Source organism: Macrotis lagotis, chromosome 3 (genome assembly GCF_037893015.1).
Source record: "Macrotis lagotis isolate mMagLag1 chromosome 3, bilby.v1.9.chrom.fasta, whole genome shotgun sequence".
Lineage (NCBI taxonomy): Eukaryota > Metazoa > Chordata > Mammalia > Peramelemorphia > Peramelidae > Macrotis > Macrotis lagotis.
Genome location: NC_133660.1, coordinates 289,335,505 through 289,347,584, shown reverse-complemented (window position 1 = coordinate 289,347,584; position 12,080 = coordinate 289,335,505). Strand labels below are relative to the sequence as shown.

The 12,080-nt window shown below is 34.4% G+C and overlaps 1 protein-coding gene across 1 annotated transcript; it reads left to right on the top strand.

Moving 5' to 3' along the window:
- The first annotated feature begins 74 nt into the window (after nucleotides 1-74).
- Nucleotides 75-1,025, top strand: LOC141519447 (olfactory receptor 14I1-like). The gene has a single exon (XM_074231687.1). The coding sequence runs from the start codon at nucleotides 75-77 to the stop codon at nucleotides 1,023-1,025; it is 951 nt and encodes a 316-aa protein (XP_074087788.1).
- Nucleotides 1,026-12,080: the final 11,055 nt, after the last annotated feature.

Genomic DNA, 12,080 nt, shown 5'->3' with positions numbered 1-12,080 from the left:
ATTCTTTTCAACATTTTTTCCTGCTACTAATAGTGTTATTTTATGTTTAGCAAAGTTCCAACACACCACCAAGGATGAGCAACTTCTCCATCATCACAGAATTCCTCCTCATGGAGTTCTCCAGCATTCGGGAGCTGCAGGTCTTCCATGCTGTGCTGTTCCTGATGATTTATCTAGCAACTCTGATGGGGAACCTTCTCACCATTGCAGCAATTATCACTGACCCATACCTTCATTCTCCTATGTATTTTTTTCTGAGCAACTTATCCCTCCTGGATGCCTGTATCATTTCAGTCACTCTTCCTAAATTCATTGTGAATTCTTTGGCTGGCATTCACTCCTTGTCCCTCCTCGATTGTGCAGCTCAGATCTTCTTCCTTCTCTTCTTTGCATCCACAGAGTTTGCTTTGCTTTTGGCCATGTCCTATGACCGCTTTGTAGCTATCTGCCACCCCCTACACTATGGCAATATCATGACACCAACACGTTGTCTCTGGGCAACAGCTGACTCTTGGCTTGGGGGGTTCATTTATTCAGCTCTCCACACAGGAAACATGTTTCGACTGCCCTTCTCCGGATCCAATGTGATCCACCAGTTTTTCTGTGATATTCCTCATGTCTTGAAAGTCTCAAATATTGATGTATTACATACTGAGTTTCTATTAATTGTGGCTAGTTCATGTCTACTCTTATTCTGTTTTTCTTTTTTAATTGCATCGTATGCTCACATCTTCTCCAGCATCCTCAAGATTCCTTCTCTGGAAGGACGCTACAAGGCCATTTCAACCTGCTCCCCTCAGCTGATCATCCTCATGTTGTTTCTTATTTCTACAATGCTTTCAGCCCTCAGGGACACATCAGACACATCACCTATTCAAAGCCTTTTAATTGCAATGATCTATACAGTTCTGCCTCCATTGATCAATCCTATCATCTATAGCCTGAGGAACCGGAAGATTACAGTTGCCATGGGTAAGATGATCAGGCGGATTGTTTTCCCCCAAGAAAGACATGTTCATCTATGAAATCACAAAAGTGCTAAAGAATATGTATTTTTTCCATCAAATGTGTAAGGTGATATACAAGATAGCCCTAAATGGGGAGTAAATGCAACAAAAATAATATCATCAATCAAAACAGACCCTGAGATAAACTATTATATAAAATAAATGAATCGATCATTTATTTTCTTATAACAGAGAACAGGGGTGGGTACATGTCCAGTCTGTAAGTCAAGGCCCGTGAAATCATATGGTCTGGCACTGCCAAAGCAAACAGGCAGAGCTTAGAATTCAATAAATCTAGGACTTTTTTTTTAGAAGAGCATTCATTAAATGTTTGACTAAATATAGATAAAGTTCAATGTAAGTTTTGGTCCTTGGCAGAAAAAAGATTTCCCTACATCTAACATAGGCTCATCTTAGAAGAGGTTATTGTCTATTGTGTAATTATCATGATGTCTGCCCATTTTCTTTGGGCAACATTGCCATCAGGAGAATGGATGGATGGCTAATTTATCCCTTGAAACAATGATAAATAAGTGTAACAAAAAGCAGTCATAAGGATGCTTGTATTTTTCCCTCCCCCCCCTGCCCATTTCTTGTCTCCTCATTGTCATACTCTTTGAGAAATGACCCTGAAGCAGGAGAACCTGAGTTCAAATGTGGCCTCTGGCACTTACTACTACTGTGTGACCTTGGATGAGTCACTTGATCTTGTCTCTCATTCAGTGTCATCTCCAGGTGTTCTGATTCATGTCTAGCCCAAGTGGCTCCAGAGGAAACTGAGGTTGGTGACTTAGCATAGCCTGTCTCACTCAAATTCAGTTTACTTGCTTGTCATAGCATTACCTCCCTACTATCAGTATATTCTTTGAAAAGGAAGAATGAAAATCACCTTCATTACCCATTTTTATGATAATGATGTCCTTCTTAGCATAATGAAGAGCTATTCACTCTACACACATACATACATATACATATTTATTTATTGATATACAATATACAATACATAATGCAAAAATATATAGAAACATATATCTATATATATCTGCATATGTATGTTTATACTTAATACTTTCTAGGTAACTAATATTTTTGTTCCTAAATTTTCTCATTTTCCAAGTGAAATGATTGGACTTGATGACTGCTATAGTCCCTTCTCTTCAATTTTGATGGTGTGATTTTGGACAAAATCTTTCCGCGTTCCTAAAGCTGAATGTAATCTTTTATTACACTTAATTGCTTATTTAAAAAATGAAGGGGCTACACTTAAAAGGGTTTAGTCCCTCCATCCCAAATTTTATGTTATGATTTTGTAATAAAATCTATTCTCATATATTAAATTCTTAATAATCCTTCATTATACCTAATGTTATGTTATCTTTGCTTCCTATGTTCTTTTTGCACTTTGCTTTCTACTGCATCTAGAAGTATAAGTGTTTTATAGATGTCTCTTGGTGGATTCTTTGTTCCCTTTGCAATAGCATACAGTCAGTTCAATTGATAAAAAATAGTGCTTCTCTTGAATTCATCATATGTTTTTCTTTTTTTCCTTTTTTTTAAAGTTTTTTTTTTACAAGGCAATTGGGGTTAAGTGGCTTGCCCAAGGCCACACAGCTAGGTAATTATTATGTGTCTGAGACCGGATTTGAACCCAGGTACTCCTGACTCCAAGGCCAGTGCTTTATCCACTACGCCACCTAGCCGCCCCGTCATATGTTTTTCAATATATTGAATTTCAACCTGTAATCATGTAAAATATTGTAATTAGTTATAAATCAATGGGAATCTCTGATGCAATTTTTAAAATGCTACCATTTCAATTAGTTTAAATTGCAGTTAAAGTTTTTGATGGCAAAACTGCTTTTTTCATCTGTCCATTTATTTCTGTCTTTCTAGACCTATCACTTAATAAAGTATTTTTTGCACATACTGGGTACATCATAAATTATTGTATATTAATTTCAAATGTATTAAGTACAAATGCCTTCTTTTACTTTATATTTATCTACCACTTTATATTTGTCTGCCACCTGACTATGTTTTTCTTAGAATACAATTCATGTAAATATATTTAATTGAATATATGGAAAAACATAAACACATACACAGACAGGGACAGTGAGACAGAGATGGGGGGAGGGAGACAGAGACAGAGACAGAGAGACACAAAGAGACACAGAAAGGTAAACACAGTGACTCAAAGACACAGAAACATAGAGGCAGAGACACAGAGATAGACAAAGACAGAGACACAGAAATGGAGAAAGAGCCAGACACAGGAAAAATACAGAGACAAAGACAGATAGACACAGACACAGAAATTGCAGCATGAATGGATAGATGGAAGGATTGATGGATGGAAAAAAAATCATTCATAAGTGCTCATTTTTTGTATATTTTTTATGCATTTTTGTTTGCAACACATCTAATTTTGGAAAAAGTTTGACTTAATGCCCATGGATAATATATATCAAGTAGATTGCCTTTTCAAATTGGGAGCAATGAGGGATGGAGAGAGTGAAGAATTTGGAACCCATCATTTCAAAAAAGAATATTGTAATGTGTTATTACAGGTGATAAAGAAAGTATAAAAATTATCATTTGGAAAAAAAATATATATATAGTGATATAAATACAGTTAATCTAGCTATTTTCAGGATATGTCATTATAATACAGGAAATTAAAACCTAAAGGGAACTGAAAGAGACTACTATCAAGAAGAAAATGAAGTCCAGGTAATGAAGTGAGTTGTAATGAAGTCTGCATTTCTGGGCTCCCTCCTTTAATATTTATTCTTTTAGATAATAAAAGAATTTAATTTTACATTCCAAAATATTACAATACTCTATCATTTTAATGATATTTCTCATGTAATTCATCATGTAAGTCATATTTAAGAATATGACTTAATCAACTGCTATACTGTATGTTTCATAAGAAAAGAAGTGAGAGTTTAATTTTGTTTTAGTGGTGTAATCCAGGTCATATGACAAACAAGAGATTCAGATCTTCCATGCAATATTTTTTTTTTTATTTACCTGTTAATCCTGAAAGTGAATTCTATCACCATTGATGCAATTATTAATGTCCCACACCTTTTGCTTTCTTATGATTTTCTTTTCTGAGCAGCTTCTCCTTGATGAATCAACAGTTATATTGCAAATTGTAGTCATACTTGAAAATTTGATTGTAAACTCCTTGATTGATAGACGATCTATCTTGTACATTGGCTGCACAGCACAGCGCTTCTTCATTCTCTCTTTGAAGTAACAAAGTTGCCTTTGCTAATGACCATGTCCTCGGACTACTTTGTGGATATCTGCCACCTATTACTCTATGGAATCTCCATGATGCCAATAAGTTGTATTTGTGCACAATTTGTCTTTTGGACCCATCATCTATTTATAACCTTAGGAATCAAAAAATTACAATTGTCATTGATAAGATAACTCAGAGAATTTTTTTTTTTCCAAGAAAGAAATGTCTAGGCTTGAAAACATAACAAAGGCAAGAAATTTATCTATGGACTATTATATGTACAACATAATACAAGGCAGAGAATAAAATTGATACATATAGTACCAAAACAAGGCACCAAAGAATAGCACCCATTAGATATAATTTTATATTAAAGAGAATGAATAAATTATTTATTTTAATACAGCAGACTCATTTTATAAGTGGTTATTGACTGCAGTGGAATTATTGTGACATTCACCCACTTACTTAGGGGCAACAGTATCATCAGAAGAATGAATGCAAAACTAGTTGATTCGGTGGGCAATATTAGATAAGTTTAGGCAAAAGCTGCTCTCATGATGGTTGTTTTGTTTCTCTAGCAATATATTTGTGCCTTCGCTTTTTATGTCTTTCATTTCATTGACCATTATGGTGGTCTTGTCTTTCCCCTACATAGGCAACTTGAAAAATTGATAGACCATCTTATACACAGTTCTAGGTTCAAGTTATGTAAAAAAAGTCATATTTCTCTAGTCAGGTTGATTATTTTTTTTTGTATCTAAGTTTCCTCACTTTTAAATGAAATAGTTGGACATGATGGTCTCTAAGGTTTAACTCTTTCTGTTTGGGACCATGCTATATTGAAAAATACATATTTACTCAAATTTTATTTGTTATTTCTTGTTTTAAGTTCATTTATAGGTAAGTTAGGAAGAAACTAACATTGACTGAAAATATAATGGATCCCTTGTGAAATTCAGATTGTGGCCCAAATTTGGCCTCAAAAATTCAGCCCTGGGACTAGAGATAAAGGAAATAAACACTGACAGAGTTAAGGCCTTTTATTCCAAGTTATTTTCCCAAAAGCTGTAAGTTAGCCAAAATTCACCTGCAAAAAAATGTTTACAAAAATGAGTTTAGCTCATCTTGGTGAAGGAAAAATTAGTTTGAAACTCAATAATCATTTTTAAAGGATATATTATGTCACAAGTCCTGTGCTAAGGACTGGGGACAAAAAGAAATTCCAGAGCCAGTCCTTTTCCTCAAAGAACTCACAGTTCAAAGGGGAAGATAATAGAGATGGATGGATGGATAGATAGATCAATAGATAGATCGATAATATTTGCCTCCCCCCCCATAATAAATTTCCTAAATGCAAGGAGTTTACATTTTAACAGAGGAAGGGGAGTTAGAAGTAGGGTCACCATATCTTGTTCAACCATTCCCAAAAAAGGTGAAAAAAGTGATGAGGGTAGCTGAAATTCTTCAAAAATCATAATCCTATTCAGTGTCTCACCAATCAAGAGAATAGGATTTGCAACACCACAACCCCAAAACAGGTGGGTATGAAAGCTGGTGGGATGGTAGAGCAGTCTGAACAGAATGATAAATAGAGTCATTTGGATAGTATGACCAGAACTTCATTAGGAAAGAGTGACTTGAAAATTAGATGAACTTGAATAAATCATTAAATCCTTCAGTGCATTAGCAAACTATTTAAGTGTATAAGTTACAAAGAAGTTGGAGACTTGCATTATTAGTGGGTTTCTTAGTTCTCTATCCCAATGAAAATTAGAGCGACTTTCTTAGTTCTCTTATCCCTACCTAGAAGGAATTGTTATTGTTCTTGTTAGTTATGACTTCATCTAGGGTTGTCTTGGCTAAGAGTGATTTTCAATTTCCTTTTCCAGCTTATTTTTCAGAGGAGGAAACTGAGGTAAACAGACCCAGTCTATTGTCCAGTTCTGCACAGATAGTCAATTTATGGTCTCATACTCAAACTAAGAAGACTTGTCATTTTTTAACTCCAGTCTCAGCACCACATTCATTTTCTGTGCAATCTAGATACAATGACATCTAGTTCTCTGGAAAAGGCAAAGCAAGATGCAATCATGTGAACTATAAATAATAAAAATTCAAATATAAATAATATATTCAAATGTATCAATAAAAATTAATAATATGATAAATTGTTTTATCTATTCATTTATAAAGTGACATGTCAATGTTTATTTTTGTTCCGTCCTATTTTAGTTTTGTTACATGAAAAATATTCTAAGTCACTATAAGAGATGGCACTTAAAGACAAATGAAAAATAAATATGTCAGATTATTATTACAATATCTAGCATCAGAGAGAGGCAAAAAAGTGCTGGAAGTGATGTGGAAAAAAGTAGACATTGATTGGTTAATTTGTGAATTACCTTTCTAGAAAATAATTGAGAGCTATGCTCCAAGGTCTATGCATTTTCTTTGACTCAGACATACTACTTCAAGGCCTATTTTACAAAGAGATAAAAAAAAGGACAAAGACGAACATATGTTAATATATTTGTGGTACCCTTTTTGGAATTTCAAAGAATTAGACATTGAAGCAATGCCTGCCAATTCAGTAATGACCAAAAACGTTATGATGTATGATTGTGATGGAATTCTATTGTCCTCTAATAAATGATTAGGAAGATGATTAAAAATATGGGGAGACATAGCAAGTGAAGAAAAGTAAGCAGAACAGAATGAGGAAAACAGAGGAATTAAAAGTATTTGTTATTCTTACCTTTGTGAAATTGAAACATTCTCAATTCTCTCTCCCCCTTTGCTTCTGTCCACTGAGAAAGTATCATGCTCTCAATCGTACATGTCAAATTATATAAGACTTGGATCCATATTAAACATTTCACAAAAAAGGCAGAAAAAGAAGAAAGTGAGAAAATTTTATCTCAATTTAAACCCAAGTACATTAAGTCTTTCTTTGGAGGTAGATAGCATCTTAGACCATGAGTCCTTTGGAATTGTCTTCATTTATTGACCAGAGTAACTAAGTGTTTCACAGCTGATCATCATAACAGCATACCTGTCACTATGTACAATCATCTCTTGATTCTGTTCACTTCACTTTGAAGCAATTCATATACGTCTTCCCATAGTTTTCAGAAACTATTCCTCTCGTAATTTCTAATAGCACAATAGCACTCCATCATAATTTCATAGCTCAGTTTTCACTACAATAGTATTCCATAGCATTCATATTGAATGACTTGGTCAAACGTTGCTCAATTTTGTTACCACCAAAAGATATTATATTTACATACATATAAACATATATTATGTATGTATATATCATATATTTTGTGCATGTAAGCATTTTCCCTTTTCTAAGATATTTTCAAGGTATAGCCCTTAAAAAGGCATGTTAAACAATATAAATTTTAAAGTATTAGAAATTATTAATCAATGTATTAAAATTCAAAAAAACAAAGTCCTATCACATTTTCTTTTCATACTACTCATATCTTAATATTACCCTCTACTCCTATGATTTCATCCTCTCAGTGGAGGGCAGAACCATGACTAGAAAAACTTCCATTTAGTGGGGAGAAACCAAAACATTCTTCTCCTTATTTCCTTTAGTGGTACTCTTTCTATTTCTCCCTCATGTCCTTATGCCAGATACTGTCTTCCTTTCCTGCTCTTCCCCCATTTTTCTCTTACTCTTAACACAGTGAATGAGATATAGTCAAAGTCCAAAAAATCTTTATTGACTTTTGACAAAGACCGTCATTGACTGAGAGACTCCCAGTAGGTTATACTTTTATGGCTGATATTGCAATGAGTCTAAAAGGGAACATTTTTTTTTGCCATGTTTTTTTATGAAATAGACTATGTCTCTTCTAATTATTCTCAAGGGATGGGTCATAGAATGATGATGTTTACTGTGAGTACTCTGGTGATTTCCCAGAACTGTCTCCAAAAGATACAGGGCAACATATTTAACCAAGCTCTATAACAAAAGAATCACCAAAATTCTCCACAATGCTTGTCGATTCAGGGACTTATGCTAGCCATATTATTGAGCATGGCAGTGAGAATGAAATTAGTTGGTGATGAAAGAAATAGTCTCCAGTGTATGTGTAGAATGTTTCAATAGCTAGAAAACCTAATGACAAACATAACACATGCTGGAAAGTATACATAGAAGAACAAAGCATTCAGGTATTTTCATTGTGATTATTATTTTTTTCTGTGGCTGATCAGTTTGTTCAAGTGCTGAATGTGTGAATTCAAAATCACTGGGATGGTCACAGTGTAAGTGATGCTTTTATTCTGAGATGTAAATTAGCATCACATTGTAGAGAGTGTGGTGGTTTGGAAACAAGTAGAAATTTAGTCCAAATTCTACTTCTGGTTCTCGTGACCCAGGTAATCATTTTGGGTTCCCTCTGTATCTAATTATGGACTTTCTTTTTTCTTCCCATTGCCTATGAGTTTGTGGAGGTCAGGGGTTGTCTTTTGCCTTTCTTTATAACTCCAGGGCTTGCCACAGTATCTGGGACAAGATTAATAAATGTTTGTTGATTTACTGTGAGCTGAATATGGGGGCAAGCCTCAGCTTTGCAGACCCCCTCCCCTTAATATGCCTGTAATCATTTGCATAGTATTATCTTTGTAATTCAGAGTCATTTTGAGGCTACTAAGAGATGAAATATGAAGCATACTTTGTGAATCACAAAAGTGTTATTTTCTGATCTATGATGATAGTGCCCCAGTTCTCTCTTTAATTATTTGCAAATGTGTGTTATTGATCACAAGGAGAGTGGAACAAGTGAGTTATTCCCTTGCTGTTCATCGTTCCTCTGTATTTTAATCTGTATGATGGAGTGCTACGAAGATACCTGCAGGGTTAAAGGACATGGATGTCAGTTGGAACTTCACTTCTCTTGTAACCCTCATGCCCTCATAGGTAATTTAATTTTGTTGCAACAACGATAGGTTGGACTTTTTTTTTTTAGGTTTTTGCAAGACAATGGGGTAAAGACAATTAAAGGTAAAAATTGTTAAAGACAATGCTTTGCCCAAGGCCACCACCACTAGGTAAATTATGAAGTGTCTGAGGTCGGATTTGAAATAAGATTTTCCTGACTCCAGAGCTGGTGCCCTATCCACTCAGCAACCTAGCCACCCCTAGGTTGGACTTGTGAATAAATTCTATGGAGGAAGTGTTGACTTTTGAAGCAGAAGACACTTAATTAACCTTGGCTTTGTCATTTCCAAACTGGGCACCTTAGAATGGGCCACTGCATGGTTCTATTCTTTCTTGGTAACTAAAAATCCTGGATAACTGAACTCTCAGCTTCTTCCAGTTTTGAATTTCTGTTCCTATGATCACATTTGAAAGAGAAATGTATAAAAGGGTGCCTGACTTCACTGAGAACCTCAGCCATTCCTCAGCTAAGTTCAAAGAACACATATGATCATCATCAACTCTTTTAATTTGAAACCACTTTTCAGTGAATTAAAGTAGATGTTAAATTTTCTAACATCTAATGACTAGAAAGTGGTCTTTTAAAAGTTAAGGAAATAGAGCAAATATTATTCATTGCTTAGGGGAAATTAAAATTAAGAAACTTCTGATATTACCTGAAAACTTTAAATTTCTATTTTGTCATATTACCTTCTGAGAATTGTGGAGCCTTTCTCACCTTTGGTTCTAGGGGGAAAACGAAGTCTGGAGCATAACAATATGCATATCCTTTTCACATCTGTGAGTATGTCTGTATGCATGTGTATGTGTAAATGTGAATGTGTGTAAATGTATTTAAGCTAAAGGTAAATACATATAGTGCTAGAAGTGAGAGTATGCTGGGTCTGTGAATTCAGGGATACTCAATTTAGATAATACTGTTTAAATGTTTGAATATTGAGATAAAGTGACTGAATATTTGAATTCTAATGTGGACTTAGGAGTCCATAATATGGAGGATAGTTGGGAAAGTGGCTGAAGTCAAGCAAGTTAAATGGAAGTGATAAATTTTTATCTATATATGCATAAAACACACTGATGTGTATATATTTATGTAAACACATATCTGCCTATTTTTCCTTCAATTTTTCTATTGCTAACTCTAGTCCTCAGTGATATAGCTATCTATTCATTTAGTTCTCTATCATCTCTCTCTCTCTCTTTCTCTCTCTCTCTCTCTCTCTCTATATATATATATATATATATATATATGTGTGTGTGTGTGTGTGTGTGTGTGTGTGTCAGTATAACTACCTCACCCTCTAACTCTCCATTTTTATGTCTATCTCTGTCATATCCATCTCTACATCTAACTCTATTTGTTTCTTGCTCATCTGCATTGGTAGATGTATTTTTATTTTCTTCACATGCTTATAGATTAGAGTCATAATGTCATTCCTAATCCCTTTCCAAAATGAATTAGTTCTTGCAGTAGTTCAAAGTCATAGTAGCTGATCTATAGAAATAGATTGCATTCACACAATAAAGAAAATGTGCAGGGATTATGGGAATTATAAATGTTGACTCTAGGAGAGGGCAGTGAAAATTATATTGTCCAAACCAGTATTTTATAGATACTGACTGCTCCTGCAATCTGAGGGAGCAAGAAGTGATAGATGAATAGGATACACTAACATTACAGTGACTAGGAAGGAACAAAATTTACTCTAAATATCAGATCTCTTGAATTTCTGCTTCCATATTCTGATTATTGAAACAGAAGGAAGATATTTGCACACTTCCTGTAAAGGTCTTCTCTAACTGGGGGAAGATGTTCTATGAGAACAGGGAGAAGTCTTATTTACCTTATCTACATAGATTCTCAGCAAATGAGGACAAAAAGAAATTTATTTAGGTGGAAATTCTTATGCCTGAAGAACCTAAAGCTGGTTGCTAGACTTTCAAATCTGGGTAGACAAAGGGGATGTCTGTGCCTTTTTAGAAAGCAAACTAATTAATCTAGACAGTCTTAGCAAGAATGAGGAAGCACATCTAAGCTGCAAAAGGTTGACCAGTTGCTTACTTGCAAACTCAGAATTAGTGCTCTTGGCATATTTGTCATTTCCAAAAAAGACTGGACTACAGGGTTGAGGTTAGCAAGGGAAGCAAATAAATAAAATATGGCCATAATTTTATAAAAGATGAAATTTTCCTTTTTCATGTTCTGTTAAGTATAAGCCTGTGATACAAATCTTAAATGTATTATATATAATTTTAAAAGGGGGCTGGTGTAATCAAGGACCTAGGTTGGCTTTTATAGAATGCCAGTTCTGAATTTAGGAAGATTTAGTTTTGTGAATTCAAAATGGTCCTCAGATACTTACTGGCTGACCACTTAATCCTCTTTTTCTTAGTCCCTTATCTGTAAAATGAGCAAAACAGGAAATGACAATCTACTTCAGTATCTTTGCCAAGAAAAACACACAACTGAAAAATAAGAACAGCGATACAGAACACTGCTATTGATTTCGTAGCTATTTTTATTTCTAGAGTTTTCTAAAAGAGGTACTTCGGATTTATTCAAGATAATTGGTTTCAAGTTCTGATTTTACTACTAATGATTTTGGTCACTTTGCATAAAACATTGACTTGGTTTGGGGCCTTTCTTTACCATAATCTGAACCAATATTATCAATAAAATTAACTTAATTTTGTATAATTTTTTTTAGGATTTTGGAAGGCAAATGAGGTTAAGTGGCTTGCCCCAGGCCACACAGCTAGGTGATTATTAAGTTTCTGAGTCCGGGTTTGAACTCAGCTACTCCTGACTCCACCTAGCCAACCCTAATTTTGTATAATATTTGAATGCTTTCAA

Excerpts from the sequence above, each read along its gene's own strand:
- LOC141519447 (XM_074231687.1), top strand. The coding sequence starts at position 75 with ATGAGCAACTTCTCCATCATCACAGAATTCCTCCTCATGGAGTTCTCC.